This window comes from Sitophilus oryzae, unplaced genomic scaffold (genome assembly GCF_002938485.1).
Source record: "Sitophilus oryzae breed Bouriz unplaced genomic scaffold, Soryzae_2.0 scaffold_1297_pilon_pilon, whole genome shotgun sequence".
Taxonomy (NCBI): Eukaryota; Metazoa; Arthropoda; class Insecta; order Coleoptera; family Curculionidae; genus Sitophilus; species Sitophilus oryzae.
Window position 1 is genome coordinate 5,886,846 of NW_022145945.1, and position 20,639 is coordinate 5,907,484.

The 20,639-nt window shown below is 31.7% G+C and overlaps 2 protein-coding genes across 2 annotated transcripts in view; one reads left to right on the top strand and one right to left on the bottom strand.

Annotated features, from left to right (window-relative positions):
• Positions 1 to 16,618, top strand: part of LOC115874648 (synaptotagmin-1) — a 141,058-nt gene extending 124,440 nt beyond the window's left edge. The window contains exons 5-10 of the mRNA XM_030889859.1: positions 7,915 to 8,144; positions 9,403 to 9,638; positions 13,050 to 13,245; positions 13,942 to 14,090; positions 14,313 to 14,467; positions 15,860 to 16,618. Of these exons, the coding sequence (XP_030745719.1) occupies positions 7,915 to 8,144; positions 9,403 to 9,638; positions 13,050 to 13,245; positions 13,942 to 14,090; positions 14,313 to 14,467; positions 15,860 to 15,884 (991 nt within the window). The 3' untranslated portion in view covers positions 15,885 to 16,618. The remainder of the gene's footprint in view (positions 1 to 7,914; positions 8,145 to 9,402; positions 9,639 to 13,049; positions 13,246 to 13,941; positions 14,091 to 14,312; positions 14,468 to 15,859) is intronic.
• LOC115874649 lies at positions 1,250 to 2,129 on the bottom strand. The gene is made up of 2 exons (XM_030889862.1): positions 1,735 to 2,129; positions 1,250 to 1,693 (listed from the first exon to the last, which is right to left on the bottom strand). The coding sequence occupies exons 1-2, from the start codon at positions 2,127 to 2,129 to the stop codon at positions 1,264 to 1,266; spliced, it is 825 nt and encodes a 274-aa protein (XP_030745722.1). The 3' UTR covers positions 1,250 to 1,263.
• Positions 16,619 to 20,639: the final 4,021 nt, after the last annotated feature.

The window sequence follows — 20,639 nt, forward strand, 5'->3', positions numbered from 1 at the left end:
CAAAAAAGCAACACCATTATTCACAAATTGTACATCAGCACTTGCTGTGTTGTCAGATTTTGTTAATTTTCCTTCAATATAGAGGTAACTCTGACTTGGTAAAGTATACAGATCTTGAGTTTGTATTGGGATTCTGATTTCATCGTTGTTGTTCAAGGTTGTAGATGAATAGGGTTGGTGAGTGTGATACTGATAGCTCACTATTGAATCATCTTGTGTAACACTTTCATTAACTTTTAAGATGTTATAACTCATCTTTACTGGTACACTTGAATTTACAATTACAAAAAACTAAAAAATCAGTTAAACTAGTTCTAAGACGTAGCTTAAAGTTTAGCCAAAATTTCTGAACTTTCTTAATTTTGTAACTTCTTTCTTTTCAATCTGAATCCTAATGATAGTAGATATTCTTGATTGGAATGTGTTAATTCTTTTAACTGTTTCTTACTACTGAACCGTCTCTGAAAACTCTTTTGTTTTATATACAGTTCATTGGACGGTGTATAAGAATCATTATTATAGATAAATACCATTATGTTTCTTTAGATGTAAACGTACCGTTACCAGCTCGTTTCTAAAATTGATTAGTCTTCCATCTTGATCTGTTATTTTAAGTATAATTTCATCAACATAGCGCATGCTGATTGGTAAATATATTACATTTGATGGTTTTTCAACGATTTTAAATCCTGGAGCGGTGGTAGGATAAAACATATGAATGATATGAACTGGCTTTCCATTGTTATATGAATTTGTTACAAGATTACATTCTATCGCTATGCAATTCACTTTAAAAATATCAACAGGGTTCTTTGATATGTGTATCTGGTTCTCTTTTAATATTTGATTACTAAAACCTAATAGACTTCCAATAGAGTTTTCCTTTGAAAAATCAACAGATTTATTACATTTAAGTTCACATTGTAATGTATTATGATTTGCCTCTATAGAAATATCCACTTGCTCTTCTTTTGAATGCTGCTTAAACCACTCTTGCAAATATCGATTTATATCTTGAATTTCATAAGATCCTTCTGGCAAAACAATCTTCTTAGTTTTATCATAATAAAAAATATTATTAGTACTGTCAATATTCGGAATAGAATTGTAACTTTCAAAATTAATTAAGCCCAATACGTATTCATCATTTTCACTGAGAACAATAGGAGGATATATTCTAGCTGAAAGTGTGGATTCTTTACCTGATAAAGTAAACGTGTATGACATTGTTGAAGGTTGAAAAAATAATAAAACTCACAGTATCTAAGTGTAACTATTTATTAGAAATTTTAAACATAAATGACCACAATTTACAGTATTAAAAGTTTGATAAGGTGTATGGTTATAAAATATGTTACAAAGTCCATTGGATTTAAAATATTTTACAAGTTCTAGCGGAGGAGTTAAATTACCATAGCTATCAAAATAGTAAATATTCATATTTATTTTTCGATATGCAGTCCAATGCGTTCCAGCTCCCGACATATTATCAAGATTAACTATTCCTGATTCAAACTTATGAATTTTTCTTGGCAGACAATCCTTCATAAAAACACCTCGAAAATGTAACACTTTTAATTTTTTAGCATATGTTGTTAATTCCAAATTATTAAGAGCATGTTTAGGTAATGTTAGGGTTGGTTTTTTGATTTGAAACCTCGATGTAAAAAAAGCCCTAATCCTGTCTTGTATGGTTTTAAATACATCCCTTTACCCATTGCAATAGCTTCAATGGTTTTGTTGTGACGTTGGGCTTCATTGAGTTGTTCTTTTGCAGCCTTTGTTTCCTTTACAGCTTTTACAACATTTGCGATTCCACCACTTAGAGCACCTAATGCACTAAGACCAGCAAAAATTGGTATTAATGGTAGAATACCTCCAGTTTTAGGAATTTTTATAACACGTGGTGTCTTGATAATATTTCCATTATTTCTAGCGGTACCTGTTTTTACTCCTATTTTTAATGCACTTTCAAGGTTTTTAGGTTCTTGTTTCAGTATAGCCTTTTTAATTGCACTCGTTACCGATTGAAAAGATTTACCATTTTTATTTTTCTTTTGCCTCCCCTTTTTTATAACCTTCTTACTTTTCGGTTTTTGTATTGTTTTGCTCTTCATTGACTTTGTCATCTTGTTGTTATTTTTCAATTAAGTTATCAATAGATTTGTAGCATCTTATATATATTTAGTTCTTTTTACATAATTATTCTCATCATCATCATTATCATGAACTTCTGCATCATAAGTACGCTTTAAACTAATTATTTTTGCTTTTTTATTAATATTTTTCTTAGTATCATTATCAGCATCATTTAGTTTTCGTTTAGAACCTTGTAATAATAGAGTAGATACATTTTCATTTTGAATTTTAGGTTTACGTCTGTTTATATCATGATCATCATCATTATCAGAAATTCTACGTTTTTTACCCTTTTTATTGATTTCAGTCAACGCTTCTTCATATTTTTGTTTACTTTGTACATTATCGTTTCCCTTAATTTTATGTTGAATTTTCTTTTCATAATTATCAATGTGAAGCTCTTGGTTTTGTGATTTATTTAAATCATCATCGTTATCATCATTATCATACCACTTACTCTTTTTTACTTTAAATTTTTGATTTTTACTTCTATCTAATTTAACTCGAACTATTTTCTTTTGTTTACTTTGTTTTTTTGTAATTGTATTTTTAGAATTTTGCTGTAGCAATTTTCTATGTTTATCTTTCAATAGTTCCATTTTTCTCAAATAAACTTGCATAGATTTTATAATTTGCTCTATTATCTTTGAACTCTGTTGATGTTCAGATTTGAATGAACAAATTTTATTTTTATGTGTCAATTTATTCAATCCCATACCCAACTTTAACTTGGTGTGCATTGCAGCTGAAACACCTAATGCTGCTAGTTTTTCTTTCCATGAAGCATCGTTTGAAGTAGTTCTACTTAGAGCTGCTTTAAGTAATGTTTTATCAGCCTCATGACGATCAGATACATTTTTTCTCTCTGAATATGCTATATCATGTTCTTTACACGCCTCATCTAACATGTTAACACCTTTGTCACCGCGTTCTAAACGTTCACTCAATTTAGTTCCTGGTCCACAGTAATTATATCCCGGTAAATGTAACTCAAATGGTAATTTGTTTATTAAAGTGTTTATAACACCACTACCAGTATGTTGCTGCTTGGTATAATATTTCATGACTGATTTCTAATCTAACACTAAGTATAAATTATATAATGAACAATTTTTATATCCATTTTTTAGTAAACTTTGTTAACATGAAGAAGGTTGTTAAACAAAAAACTACTTTAAAGATTGATAATCATGATAGTGCAACAAATGAACCTTTGAAACATAGCATTCTATTTCCTTCAACTATGCGATGTGCTATAACAGGACCATCCAATTGTGGTAAAACCAACACAATGATTAGCCTCTTGGAACACCCTAATGGTTTGAAATTTGAGAATGTATATCTCTATTCAAAATCCTTATATCAACCTAAATATGTCTACTTGGAGAATCTTTTGAAACCAATTAAAGGAATAGGATATTATGCTTACAATAGTAGTGATAAAATAATTGCACCATCTGAAGCGAAACCAAATTCAGTATTTATATTTGATGATGTTGCCTGTGATAATCAAAACATAATAAGAGAATATTTTAGTATGGGACGACACAACAATATTGATTGTTTTTACTTATGTCAGACGTATACAAAAATTCCGAAACATTTGATAAGAGATAACGTTAATTTGTTAATTATTTTCAAACAAGATGATTTAAATCTTAAGCATATCTATACAGATCATGTAGGCACTGATATGTCTTTTGAAAACTTTAAACGTATATGTGGTTACTGTTGGAGGAGAGAACCTTTTGGTTTTCTATCAATTTTCAAAGATAACAACATTAATAGTGGGCGTTATCGTTACTGTTTTGATAGTTATATATACATTTAATTAAATTTTAAATATTATTATACACAAATCGTTGAATCAAGATGATTATGATGTCTCAAAAACAAGAAAAATCTGTTAAACAAAAATTAATTAATAAAAGAAAAGATATTCGTAAAAAAATAAATATTTTAAAACATGGCCAAACTGTTCATGAGAATATGTTTCAACCCATAACAAAACATCTGCAACAAATTGAAAGTAAACTGGAGCCTGTTTCAATCAAAGAGCCACCACAACCAAAATCTCTACCTGTTAATATCAAACATGAAAATATATTAGAATTTGATAAACAGGAAAGTGATGAAGACGAAGAAGATTATTCTGCTGATGAGTATGGTGTTGATGAAAAATCTATAGTTTCCGAACCAGTCCCTACCACATCATCCACGCCAAAAGAATTTACTCCAAGAATCGGGACAAATACATCTATAAGTGTGCCACGTATAAAGAAAAGAAAATTAAGTTTTTCTGAAAGATTGCAACCGTACAATTTACGAAAATTAATAGTAAAAGGTGTACAGCAAGATTTATATGAAGAAGAAAAGCTAAAACAACAGGAATATGAAAAAGAATTAAATAAGACAATAAGAGACAAATCATTAACCGATTATTATGATCAGTATCATTCTTTACCACAAAAATATATAAAAAAATTTATAAACGATCCAAATAGTAACAAATCTGATGGTAAATTTAGAGTTAAATATGATAAGGTTATAGAAAAGTTTTCAATTGGTAGTAAAAGAATTGATTTTGATGGTCCTGATTTAATAATTGCTGGTAAAAAAATAAAAGGCACTAAGGGACTTTACGGTTTACTTTTTAATCAGAATGTGCCAAAGGTTTATACTAAAGACGATGCTAAAAATTATTCTCAGATTCTATTCAAAACGCATGCTATTAAGAAGCATTTTAATCCAAGCTTAACAACTATTACAAGCAATAATACTAAATTTAAAAAGATTGTTGAACCGTTTATGATGGATCGATTAAATAGCAAAGATTATAGTGATAATGATGATGATGATGATAAAGAAACAATAGGCAATGGAATGAGTATGACAGTTTCAGATAATTCAATTGATTACGTTTACTGGGATGATCCTAATGAATTGGTAACAAGATTACAATTGTTACTGGCTTCTGAATCAGCAGGCAATACAGGTGTTGGAAATGAAATTGTTTCAATTGTAGAAGAACTACGAGAGGCAGATATTATTGAATAACATGTTTGCTACTGAAGCAAAAAGACAAATTGTTAATGAAATACATAAACCGGCAAGAATTAATTTTAAGCGTAGAAAAGTTATTGTTAAATCTTTATTAGATCTAATGCAAGCTGATTTAGTGGATATGAGGGAATATGAAAAGGAAAACCAAGGATACAAATATATTTTAGTGGTAATTAATTGTTTTTCTAAGTATGTATGGACATTTCCCTTAAAATCGAAAACTGCAAAAGAAGTGGCTGAAAATCTTGAAAATGTTTTCAAAATTCAAACACCAATACATCTCTGTACAGATTCAGGTGGTGAATTTACCGGCAAAGAGGTTCAAGCATTGATGAAAAAGTATAATGTTGCCCACTATGTAGTATATAGTGAAAAAAAGGCTTCAATTGTTGAACGAGTTAATAGAACACTGAAAGGTATGATGTGGAAAGAATTTAATATGCAAGGGACATACAAATGGTTAAATTTGATAAAAGGTGTTGTAAATGCATACAACAATAGAAAACATCGAACAATTGGAATGAAACCGGCAGAAGTAAAAAAGAAACATGAAAAACTTCTCTTAAAAACTGTATTCAATAGGATAAAAATGACTACTAAACCAAAATATCAAATGGGTGATTATGTACGCATATCCAAATTTCGAGGAGCATTTGATAAACAGTATAAACCTAATTGGTCAACTGAAATATTTACTATTAAAAAAGTGCAACTTACCAATCCAGTTACATACTTGCTACAAGATGAAAATAATCAAGATATTAAAGGAGGATTTTATGAACTTCAGCTTCAAAAAGTGAAATATTCAGACATTTATTTAGTTGAAAAAGTGTTAAAACGAAAGGGTAAAAAAGTTTTTGTAAAATGGTTAGGTTTTGATAATAAGCATAATAGTTGGATAGCTAAGGATAATATTGCATAAATAAAACATATTTTATGAGTACATATCATTTTTATTTACTACCTATACACTCTTCAAGCATTCCTCTTAAACTATTTATACCACAAACATAATAAACAAAACATTTCCTACAACATTTTAACATTTTAGGTTTATCTCTAATTTTTATAATTTTACAATTGCAATAGACACAAAAAAATGTAATTATATCATGCTTTGGATCCATATCTTCTATTCCTCTATTAATAACCATATAGTCCAACGTCTACACTTTTCACAATATATCATACGTGATTTTCGAGGTGAAGTAGTCTCCAATTGTGGTAAATGAACAAAGTCTATGTGGTATATGTTTCTCCAACATCCGCAGCAGATATATGATATATACATTTTCAATCTTTAGTGCTTCTTATTAAATATATATATATACTTAAATGTAGTGGGGAATTACATGTAGATGAAACAAAATGGATCCAAGGGTAGTGTAATGTTTGCATTAAAATCATTAACTGATTTAAATTCTCTCTTTTGGAAAACTATAGGTCGATCTTCAACTAAACTAGTCAAATTGAATCTTCCACAGTACATTTTATTAAATTCTTGTGGAGCAATTGGATAATAATTTTGATATTCTCCTATAACCTGACCTATATAACCACCATTTGAATTTTCAATAGGTGTATTGAGAGGAATTTTCTTATCCGAATAGAAAGCAGGATACTCTTGTAATATAACTTTATCTTCATATCGTTCAAATAAATAAAATGTTCCATTTTCTACCACACATATATCTTCATTCCCAACTTTTACATTTCTCACACATTCACCACCGTCTAATGGTACTAAAGTTGATAAATTAACTGTAGCAACAATAACAATTGGTAAAATTCTTGCAAACATTTTTTTTTCTTTACTTATACTTTCTTTTTCTCTAACGATTCGGCAACAACTAAATATAAATCTCAAAATTTACATTTATATATATATATATTACAGAAAAAAATAGATCAAGATAATATATAAACAAGATAAAATTAGTATTATTATTGATTGCATCATTGCCTGCAATATTCTTATTGATAACCTTTAACCTATTATGCATCATCACATAAAATAACAACGCAATATTTTTATTGATAATCTTTGACCTTTTAAACGTTATCACATACAACAACAACAAGGCATAAAAGTAAACAATATAAAATTAGTACTCTTATTGATAACCTTTAACCTATTATGCATCATCACATGCAATAACAACGCAATATTCTTATTGATAACCTCTAACCTTTTAAACACACAGCAACAACATGGCATTTTCCTAAATTTTAAGGAAATTTCTCGTCTATAGCACCCCAACCTATGTAACTCTTATAACATGGCATATATGCAAACTCCCTAAATCTACTTATTTAGATCTGGCAAAGCAGCATTTACACTACCCTCATGCTTACCCTTAAAAACCTACCCTCACCCACCACCCTAACAATTATATTAAGGCCCTTTTCAACAGCCTCCGGTAAATTTACAAGAACTACCCACACAAACATTATCTCTTTTGAAATGACCTTCAAATTAATCAAGGTCAATACTTCTTCGGCTCACGGATCGATGCTGATGGAAAACATGCCATCGAGCAAAAATTGATCCAGTATCCCGCTAGCTATACTACTGACATTATCTCGTCTCGTCTCGACATTGTCGCGTCTCGTCTCGATAATGTTTTATCTCGAAATTTCGAGACGAGACGAGATAAGTTCTTATCATGAATAACCTTTCTAAATGTGAAATCCCATCAATTCTCTTTGCAGATGCTTATCACCGTTGTTCATTCCATCTTCCCGAGGACCGACCCCGGAGAATGCCTCATCCCTACCCCCCGCGAGCCCTCTGGGAGCCATCCAACCGGACCTATACCTCAAGAAAGACGGACCACTGTTCATAGGCGAGACCAACAAGACTGGAACCGGCCTAGGAAGACTCCACTTTAGACTGAACTACGACTTTGATCGGTCCGATTTTGTGGTACATCTCATCGAAGGTAAATTCAACTCTGAGCTCATTTTGAACGTCATTACTTATAAATTAGAAGCGGTGGCGTTATAACAGAAATTTTTGTAATACCGGGTATTTTTCGCATCGATATACATAGGCGTGGTGCATTTCAGTTAATTTTAAAAATTCTGACCGCAGCGCTCGATACGGCAGAAATTAGAACTTCTTCTTAAAGTCGAGGAACAAGATTTACTAAAGTACATTATTTTGACACATTACATGGGCAAGAAAAGGTCCAGAGCTGGCAAAGAAAGGTGCTATCTTTGTCACAAAAATCATAAATAATGAAATCATTATCAGTAAAAATGAAATCATACTAGTTAAAAGTTTGCCACTTTTAACTAGTAGGCTTTGGACCCCTTATTGATGATCTGTCCCTAATGGAACTCAAAAACATATTTTCCAGCAAGACGAGGCACCGTCTCAGAACGCTGAAGTTATCAGCAAATTTTTGCAGCCCATTTCGAGAATAATTGAATAGCTAACCAATATTCCAGACGTTGGCCGTCGAAGCCGCCAGATTTAGCGCCTATGGGTTTTTTAATACAGGTTCTTATATATAAATTGTCCGTATATATGGTTAGCGGTTATACGAGAGTATCTTTCACCCCCAGTGAGTTAATGAATTCCGCGAGAAATGTTCAAAAACGGTCCCATCTGTCCATAACAAAAGACATGTCGAACACCTGTAGCAAAATCTCTTGTCTTGGTTTGAAACATTTTTGAAAAACACCCCGTAACTCTGAAACGGTAACGGATATCGATGTGTGTTTTTCACTATTTAAACTTATCATGCAGCCATTGTTTCTTAAAGTCAGGAACATTTAAAGAAAACATGAAAAACAAGACAACATATAAAAATATAAATATTGATTAGATTCGTTTATTTATTATTGATCTGTTTTAATATTGGACCTGCAAATCTTCACTTGAGCTATCTAACGAGTTTAACAGTTTATTAATAAAGTACTTTTCAATATTAAACTCCATTGTAAAGAAGAAGCAAACGTAAAAGCAGAGAATAGGTAAATTAAAAATGCATAAAAGATAAATTTTATAATAAAGGTATTGAAATTTAGAAAACGTCAACATTTGACGTTTCCGGTATTTTACCAAACCGTTCCGTATCAAACCGATGCTTTTCAGGAACCGCTCTTTACCGCCTGGTTTTGCAACGGAATATTGCAAGCCTAAGTATCACTGCGTAGAATGCAATCCATTAGTATATTCATAATATTCTTTAGCTCACGATTTGGCCGGGATTGACCAGGGCGGATTCAACGACCCCTACGTTCGGCTGATGCTGCTGCCGGAAGTGGATACGAGAAAACGTCAAACCTGCATCCATAGAAACGACGCCAATCCCGTTTTCAATCAGCTGTTCAAGTTTCCGGTCTCGCACGATGAACTCAAATTGAAAACTTTGCTGCTGCAGGTGTTTGATTACGACAGATTTTCCAGAAACGACATTATAGGCGAGGTAACGTAAACCGAACGCTTAATCAACATTCTATTCTGTCAATCTATCGATCGGTTTACTATGATTCACGATTTCAATATACAGGGTGTTTCCAAAACATGTGCCATTTCTCATAAGATTCCTTATGTAAAAATAAAATTTATTTTTTATATTCTGCCATTGGCGCATCTAGAGATTGAGTCTGGGAGGGGTAGTGACAATATTTATATAATCAGTACTAAATTAAAATTATATTTTCGCTGAAAGGTAATGTGACTGTGGAAAGTGGAAAGAAATATAGTTTGATTGGTTTGGACTTGCTATTTGACTAGTAATTATTAACTTCTTTTGAGATAATTTTATTTTATAACACATTTTACTTTATTCATAAATTTCTTCCTGGGAGGGGTAATTACCCCCATTACCCCTCCCGTATGTGTGTCCCTGGATTCTGCTTTATTGTTTCGTAGATACAGGGGGTTAAATTATTCAACTTTTTTCGATTTATTATAATTTTCTTCCGAGTGTTTTTAGCTGTTCGAATAAAATTTTGAGGGTAAAAGTCACTACAAGTGCGACATATTTTAATGCTAAAAATGTGTCGACATATTCACCAGGCACGTGCATATGGGTTATCACTGGAATGTTTTTCTAAAAAAAAAAATATGTGCACCACTGACTTTTTTTCTCTTGTTAGCAAAATTATATAGTCAGTTTAATGCCTATTAAAAATTGCCTCTTGATATTTTGTCGATTTCGGCCTCATTGATGAGATAAACACAATTTTATTAATTTGCTCTAACCCAAGTCAAATAGTAACCTTAAAAATTTTTTAATGCCATTAACTGACCAAGATATTAGATAAGTTTTCATTGACTCCTCATCAAAAAATATGAAAGTTCCTATAAACATACGGTTGGAAATGCATAAGTAGTTTTAAAGTTACAGGATGTTAAAACTTAAAACTTGAACAAAAAACTTAAAAAATAGGCCTTTTGTAATTTATTGTAAATTTGTAATTTGTATTTTTTGTAAATTGTCATAAATACCATTATTTTTTTTTGAATTTGCTGTAGATAGGACTGAATATTAGTATTATAAATTTTAACAAAATTTAATAAAATAAGATTAAACAAATAATAGGGATAACCCACATGCACGTCCCTGATGAACCTGTCGACAGTTTTTTAGCATTAAAATATGCAACACTTATAGTAACTTTAAACTTCAAATTTCAATCGAATCACTTTTTAGACCCACTCGAAAAAAAAATTAAAATAAATCGAAAAAAAATTAAAATAAATCGAAAAAAAATTAAGACTTTAATCCCCTGTAGCTACGAAACAAAGTAGAATCGGACTTATGTTGATATAAAAAATAAATCTTATTTTTCCGAGAGGAACCTCCCCATGAGAGATGGCACGTTTCTTGAAACACCCTGTACAGTGATGTTGCACCGTCAACATGAACATAGAAAACCGCATTTTGATTTTATAAAAAATTAATAGTAAGTCCCAGTTTATATTAGAGGAATACTTATTTATACGAAACTCTTTAAAGAACTCATGACTGAAATTGTTTATTTTGAATAGTTTCTACCAATTAATTTTTCAATTTTTTTAAATTTCTATTTTTAATAATGATATTCTGTGTTTAAGATGTGTTTTTGTAACTTTTTTACGGTGTATTTCACTTATAAAGCCCGTTAGAAAAGAAAACAGATATTCAATCATTCTTCTTCTTTCTTCTTTCTCAGCCTGGTTCCATCCAGTGTTGGATATAGGCCTCTTCTAGGTTTTTCCATGCTTGGCGATCTCTAGCCAATCTTATCCATTGTCTTCCCGCCACTGCCCTGACGTCATGGACCCATCTCTTTTTTGGTCGGCCCACACGTCTTGTTGTTCCCCTAGGTCTCCATAGGATTACTTTTTGGGGCCATCGGTCTGGATCCTGTCTTGCCACATGTCCTATCCATTGCCACTTCAGACTTGCCACTCTTTTAACGACATCTATTAATTTTGTTTTTTGACGTATGTGGGTATTCCGTATTTTTTCCCTAATGGTGACTCCCAACATGATTCTTTCCATGGCTCTTTGTGCTACTCGTAGTTGTTCTGCTGTTTTTCGGGTAATTGCCATAGTCTCTAAGCCATACGTAAGCACAGGTAGAATGCAGCTGTCTGTAAGCCTTTTTCTTTAAATGTAAGCCTTTTTCCTTAGGTTCATGGGCACCTTTTTATCCTTGAAAATATTGCTCATATTTCCAAATGCTACCCATGGCAAATGGATCCTGCGTTTGATCTCCGTATTTTGGTTTTCCTTGCCCAGCTTGATTTTATGACCTAAATATATATAATGGTCTACGTTTTGAAAAATAACGTTGTCAACGGTAATGTTATGGATATTGTTGCTCATTATCTTGGTCTTCTTCAAGTTCATTTTAAGGCCAATTTTCTGGGATTGGTCATTTAGCTCATTTAGCATGGTGTTTAGTTCTTGAATGTCGGTGCTCAGCAAGACAATATCGTCTGCGAACCTCAGATGGCTAAGGTGTACCCATCGATGTTTTGACCTCTATTTTCCCATTCTAATTTCTTGAAGACATTTTCCAGTGCCAGTGTAAATAACTTGGGAGAGATGGTATCTCCTTGTCTCACGCCCTTGCCGAGTGGTATTTTTTCTGTTTTGAGATCATCATCTAATTTAACTTGGAAGGTTGCACTATCATAGATATTTTTAATAATGGAACAATATCTATTCTCGCGTCCTCCATTGCACTAGAAATAACCAGGTTTCGATGCTGTCAAAGGCTTTTTGGTAGTCTACAAAGGCCAAATGTAGAGGTATATTGTATTCTGTTGTTTTTTCAATGACTGTTTTAATTGTTTGTAGATGATCGATGGTACTAAAAACCTTTTCGAAAGCCTGCCTGTTCTATTGGCTGATAGGAATCTAGTTTCGTAGACAGTCGGTTGTTGATAATCCTAGTGAAGAGCTTGTATAGATGTGAGAGAAGGCTTATTGGTCTATAATTCTCTATATTTGTAAAATCTCCTTTTTTGTATAATAGCAGAACTTCTGCGTTTTTCCATGCGTCCGGGATTCTACCCTCCATCAGACATTTATTTAACAATACTTCCACGGCATCCACTAATGGTTTTCTGCCCATCTTCAGCATTTCAGGTGTAATACGATTTTCTCCTGGGCTTTTGCCATTTTTTATTTGTTGAAGTGCGTATTTAATTTCTGTAGTTGATATTTCTGGCATATCTTCTGATCCTACGTTTGTGATGTGTTTTTGTACTCTATCTCTGTTTGGTATAACAAACTGATAAAGTTGTTCGTAGAATTTGTGTATTTCATTTCTAATTTCATGTTTGTCTGTTGTTATAATGCCATGTGTGTTTCTTATCTTTATTATTTATGATTTAGGTATCTATGGTTTTGGCTGATTACGACTTCGCCAATAGTATTGAGATTTGGGGTGAGATAACGAAGAACAAAAAACCTCCGGAAGAACTTCAGGAATTATTGGTATCTCTAAATTACTTACCCTCTGCTGAAAGACTCACCTTGAGCGTAGTGAAGGCTAGAAACTTGTTCTTGCCCCAAGATAAGGAATTCATAGGTTTGTAGGAATCTATTCAATAAACTACTTATATTAAGAGTCTATTACGCTGTACTTTCGGGTCGCCCTCAGGGGTCGGGTAAAGCGGGTTTGTGGCCGAAGAAAATATATATTATATTTCAGAAATCTGCCTAAGGCTTAGCCCGATCCTGCCGTGTTAAGCCACATCTAAAATTCCAAACACACGTGCTTTGATTAAGATTTGCAGAGCTTCAGCATTTGCCATAAAATAGCGAGCAATTTGTTACAAAACCATATAAATTACATATCACTGTGATTACAGTGATTTTATTTTTTTGTGATTACAGTGATTTATTAATTTGTGATTACAAAACTTCAGTCTGTTTCCGTATTCTAACGGAATTTTAAATTATATCTTTATTTCCGAGAAAATTCAGTCCAAACATGAAGGATACTTTGTTGATTTTTGATGATCAAAATCTTAAAAATAAAGAAGTTGCCTAAAAATGTGCTACAATACGGATATAGTCTAATCCTTTATCTTTAATTTCCTTCTTCATTTGTATAAAAATACCTAACCAGTTTTACATAAAACGTTAAATGCCGAACGCTTATTTTGTTACTTTTTCGGACTAGTGAAATGGACTCTTAAACCGGATATATAATCTTAATTAATAGACAAAATTTCTAAAATATTTTGGAGAATTTTTTAAATTCAGATTTGTATATTTGTAGATCCCTATGTCAAAGTCTACTTGATTGTAAACGGGAAACGAACTAAAAAGAAGAAGACTTCCTGCAAGAAGGCCAACTGCAATCCGGTTTGGAATGAGGCTTTGACGTTTAATCTGCCATCGTCGAGCATCGCTAATGTGGAATTGGAGGTTAAGATCCAAAAAACACGCGGCGGTTTTTGGCGGTTTATAGGCAGCCCTACGCCGCGTCTGTGCCGCAATGAGACTTCAGTGTTACAAAACACACGGTATCTCGTCCGCAGAACGTAGACAAGCGATTAAGATCAAAGTCGTGCCGCATATAAACCGCCCAAAAAACGTCGGGTGTGTTTAGACTCAACTTCTTTAATTTTAACATTGCTATTGTTGTAGATATCAATCTATGATCAAGGAAACGACATTATGGGCAGCAATCCCTTGTTGGGATGTTGCGCCATAGGGCCTAAAGTGGTTGGCACCGGAAAGGACCACTGGAACGACATGATTCAGAGTCCTCGAAAAACGGTTTTTTGCTGGCATACTGTGAGGTAAACAGTTACAGCAGGGCTCTCTGTCACCTGCGGCATAAAAAGTCTCAATTGTCTAAAAATGTTTTGCAAGTATTTTCCGGTAAAAAGAATGCATATATGGGGCTTATTAAGTTTATTAGTTCTCTTTCAAAACTAAAATAGAAATAAATTATTCGAAAAAAATATGAGAAAAATACAAAGCCCGTATTTACAGAGTGGGATTTAACTTAGATCAGTAGCGGCTCGCCGGTTATTGTTTTGCTTCACCTTTACAAATGACCACGAGTCGCCACTGATTTGGGTCACTTTATTAAAATCTATGACCTGATCAATATTTAAAATCGAGTAGCAAGATTACTTTTTTATCATTTCATGTAAAGTCCCTAGATAAACAGAGCACCGCAATTAGGTTGTCCATTATGTTTAAATCACAATGACACATACTGGTTACATATCTTAAATGAGATCTTTAAATATATTTGTTAAATCATAATCAGTATGAAAAGTTTATCTTGATGATTGTGATTTGTCACAAACGTATTTCTTGATTTTGAATTTCCCGCCACTAAATAGAATCCAAATGAATATAACTGGGGTACTCTTAATATCTAAGGACTTCAAAAAATTAAAAAAAAAATACAGTTTCTAATAATGATAATATGCTTATCGAAAACTCATTTTTATTTGTACAAAAAAAAATTGACTATTAACAATTTTAATTTAAGAAGAACAATTATTAAATTCTAGTTGACAAATTTCATGCAACAGTAATAATATATTCAGATCAATTATATAATAATATTATGTATTAACTACAACTAAATTTATAAACTATAAATACACATAACACTTCGATCGAGAAAAAAAATCGGCGCAGAGTAAGCATTGAAATGTCGTTGTCATTTTATAAATAATAATTGATAGCAAACACTTCCATGACTTATCTAAACCATGATGTTAAGATTTAAACCAAAGACGCAAAAAATAAAAATAGTGAAATAAAATCATAAAATATCAACTGTTATGATAACATTAATACGCATATTTATGATAATATAAAATATGCGTGAAATTTAAAAAGATGTGGTTACAAAATATGTTTACGCTTATTACGGTTCTAAATAGGTATCTATTCAATTTGTTCTTTATTGAGAACCTTCTCTATGTGTAGTTTTTCCCTAAATGCTCTTTATTTTGATTTATAATAACCATTGAACTAAAAAGATACTTAAAAACAACTAGAAAATAGAAACGAAATATCAGAAAAATAAAACACAGACAAGCACAACTAAACAAATTTTTTGTGTAAAAGTATATCAAAATGACTACCATTTTTGACGACCGTGACGACTACGACACATATTTTTATTCTATGAATGTAAGCTAAACTCGTTTTTTATTGTTCAATAGGAGAAAAAATAGGAAAATCGTGTGAACCAGGTTTTGTTTACGCCTAGTTTGGTTTGGTTTGGTTGATGTCCATCTAATTGCATAGAAGAAAATTATAATAAATCCAAAAAAAATGAAGATTTTAACATCCTGCAGCCACGATACATAGCATAATCGGACCTATGTGGATATGAGAAATAATATTTTTTACGAGAGGAATCTGCCCACGAAAAATGGCACATGTTTTTTTAAACACCCTCTATAAATTCTATACTGATTTATAAAAGTTCCGAACCAAACACGGCAACCACCGTGTCGTTGGTGACAATGGTTACATCAAATCTCAATAAAGAACATTTGAGTGTAAAAAATCATCAACATCTATTATTGCAATAAAGAGCAACGTTACTAATTTACAATCGAAACTTCATATTAAATTAAAACTGATACACAACATCGAAAATGAACACCCCTCGAGCAGCCAATTCTAACTAATTTAACAATGTGTTATTTCTCTGTCCAAAAATTAATATTTATAGACGATATCAGTGTCGATAGTGACTCTATACTGATTATATCAACTCAAAACGTATTCTTATGCGGTCGAATATTTCAAAAAAGACAAACCTATATTCCCGAATAAATTATAACACATTAACTAAATTATACAAGATAAAATATAACAAAAAAACATATTTAGGTCTAAAAACAAGTAATTTAGCATAAGGTACTTACTTATTGTCGTATTGTTAGTTATATATGAATGTATCTAAAATTTTAATGGAGGAAACGTTAGTATTATATATTATACGTATAACTATATTAAATATAATATATTTATTCTATCTTTATATCTATATTTTTTGTATGTGTTGTTACCGACATAGGAACTTATTCAAAATTATATTTATACGAGTTTACTCCATACGAGTTTTCCTATCAAGGCAAAATGAAGAAAAAAAATTGTAAAACCTGCCCAAAGACGAATTCATCATACAATAAATATTCTGAAATAGAGTTATGACCAATTATTTTATAAATATAAAGTTGCATATACAGGGTGTCTCAGATTTTAATCGGGAAAATTTAATAGAAAATAGAACTTGCAAAAATAAAACAAAAAGTTCATATGAACTTGTAAGATTTAAAGCTTCCTTTTCGAGATACAGGTTACCATTAGAATACTAATTATAATATTAATTACCAATTAGAATTTAATTTTTTTCGCAAGAAGTAAGCAAGATAGACAAAAAAATCAGGAGACAAAAAAATAATATTTTTAGTTACTAAATCCAAAAATAATATTAAACTTCTAAAAAACCAGTGGAGTGCCTATTTTTTCCTTTAAAATTATTTAACAATGATGCCCCACCGCCGCCCCTGGCCATTAAACTTAAATCTAATGACATCAAATTAAGTCCCGTAGTAAGTATTATAAACGGGTCAAGTTATATCAAAATCGATTAAATAGTTTTTCAAATATCTTAATTTATTTTTCTTTTTTAAGTAACTTTAACACCCTGTATCTCGAAAAGGAAGCTTTAAATCTTACAAGTTGATATGAACTTTTTGTTTTATTTTTGCAAGTTCTATCGTCTATTAAATTTTCCCGATTAAAATCTGAGACACCCTGGATAGTCCAGGAGGCAGTGAAGATAAAAGTAACTTTGCAATTTTCGAGATCCCGCCAGACCCATTTGCCAATTTCGTAAATAAACAAGACTTGCTTTTGACCATAGTTTATGATAGCATCAAAAATGATACGTTACATTTCAAGCATGGGAAAATAAGGGTTACGGATTCTGATTTCTTCTCGCACGTTTTTTAATTGCTTCCATTTTTGAAAATTTTTGTATTCCTTTGCTTAAGTTATTCGGGATTTAAATGGAAGTAGTTTGAATATGGCGTTTGTCGCCTCAGCCTGAATATCTGTTGGTAATTTACTTATTTACTTTTGAGCCATTTCTGGCTCCAATTCAATCAGCAATCGCCACGAAAGAGAATTAAAAAATATTGACTCAAAACTAACAACTAAAGATACAGCTTTATTTATTTGTCAAATTACATAGAAACCAACGCCAACCCAGTACATGTTTTCTACTCGTAATAAATTCCTTGAAATAATAATTTCTGAATATTTTTTAAAACGTAACTCGCTATGGAATAAAATATTGTTTTATACACGACGATAAAATTGCACTATCGTCTCCCGAAATTAATTCTTATTATTAATCTTTTCGGTCGACGATAAAATACCATTTTATCGTCTTGTATAAAATAACTATTTTTTTATCTAGTAAACCCATCCGAAAATGTTAGCCAAACTCACAAATTGTCATTTAATGTCAAAGCCCGAACAAACTTTTATATATTCACCCACTGATAAAATAAGTACAAAATAAAAATCACTGCCTCCTGGACTAATACGACCAGGTACAACTACTATTACTGCACATCGAGAAATTCACATATCCTATATTTGACAAACTGTATTTTCAAAATATGTGTATAATAATACCTAATACCTAAATTTGTACCTACCAGTAACACGGCTACAGTTTGTACGTATGATGAATATCGTCTCAATATAGTTAAGAACATTTAACATTAAAAATTATACGCTTATGAAAGAAAATTATATCTAGAAGACAACAAAACTTTTTTGGTCTAAGGATTATTGGAAAGACAAAAAAGATAGACCCAATGGAAAGTAGCTCATTGTTTGAGACAAATAAAACATGACAACAAACTCGAGAATAATTTTTATTATTATGATAAAATACTTATGAATAGATTGTAAGTTAAATTTTAAATGACAATCATATTTCGTTGGGGTTCCATTTTATTTTCCAAAATATTACACAGGAATGCTATCGTGTTTTCAAAATGTTATTTTAAAGTATCGAAAATGCATTGGATTTATGAGTAACTTTTTAGAAAATTTTCACTAGTAGTCCTTCTATATCAAACGTTTTTATATAAATTGACAACAGAATTATATACATTTAAACAGGGCCAAAGAGTACATAAGACTATATTTAATCATAAGTACTATCTGGACATCTTCTAAAAAGTCTGCCATCATTTTAATCATTTTATCGTTGATTGATGAAACAAGAAGATGCGCAACTTTGTGGGCTATTTATTGACACAAAATATATACGAGATGTAGCTGGCGTTACCGTCAGGCTCTCCGAGATTTAGTTTAGCACTGCGCCACTGCGAGCTGATAGTCGTTAACTGCGCAGCACAGAATATACTAACGAAAAAGAACCCCAAGTTCCTTGTAATAAATTGGTTCCATTTTCGTGTCGCCATCTCTCGTCTCTCGTAGTGGACATTTATAGGATAGCCAAAGGGGTGCGGGGCCGGGGGGGACAGGCGGGAATTGTAAAATACACTTTTTTATTTTAATTATTTTTATTCGCTATTTGCAATTTTATTTTTAAAATATATTATGTGAAACAATCACATAAAATGTTTTAAAAATAAAATTTTAAACGGAAACAAAAGGAATTAAATAATCTGAAAATCTACTAAGTTTATTGATAAAAAAGTTATGCTATGCAAATTGATATATTAAGTATAACCTCTTTGGTATAACATTGTTAAACAAACATTAACAAGTCATAACATATATCAGATCAAATTAATTTTGACATAATATCAAAACCGAAAAATCAAACTGCAAACACAACCACACTTATCACAAATCACAACAGAAATTAACACACACTTCCATGGCAAATGTCTAAGAAAGACTGATCGTTCTGATTGGTCCTGGTCCTGGTCGTAGCTCACGTCGTATTGTCGGTAAGCAAAATCACGGTACAAACATTTTTACATGATTTTGACGATCACCGCCAACAGTCGTCGTATATCGAAAACTTTTGCTGGAACCATTTTGAATATTTAACTCACATGGCCCTGCTGCGCAGCATATAAAGAACACTGTACCGTAGGTCCCCTTTCAGTCGACAGAGTGGGTGGTTGTCGAAGACAGTGTTGTCGGAATTACTGATTAATGCGTAGAATTTTGGTACACTACGTCGGATTTTCTACCATTAAACAATTTAATATAATGTCATAAGATTGAACAAAGAATGCTTCAGATTTGGCTTGTAAATGAAGATAGCTAATTATTATATTAAATATTGGCTTATTTAATATACCGGGTGTTGCATCGTCGGACGAGACATCCCATGTGAATTTTGATGTGGTCAATTATTGGCTTCCCTAATTATTTTAGAGAATAATTATATTTAGGTTTATTGAAGAGCACTAAAACCCACATTCAAAAGAATAACTTTAGATATTTTTGATTAGCTCGTTTACGAGTTATCGCCGATTTCTTTTTAAATATTTCTCCATTCTTATGGCACTATATTTACTTATGAGCACCAGTCAAGGTAAAAGATAACTGTCAAATGAAGTTGTCATTTCATAAATTTACCTATTTAGTGCTTTATTATTATTGAAAACTCATTCCTACATCGGAAATCTTAAAGATGTATTTATATAAATACAAATTAATATGAATGAAAGTAAAATAAACTAATCAATTACAAGGTTAATTATAGTATTGGTCGCGTTCATCAGGACGTAGCGCTACTGCAGCGATCACTAATTTTCTGCTGAACGCGCCGATTAGTTGTGAGCGCTCTGGGATCAGTCGCCATTTTTTCCATCAGATTTAAAATACGCTACGCTACCGATGCATGATGGATTAAACGTCACATACACTGACATACACCAAATGTCACAAAATGTTTTGGAAAACGAAAACAAACCGTTTTGTTTA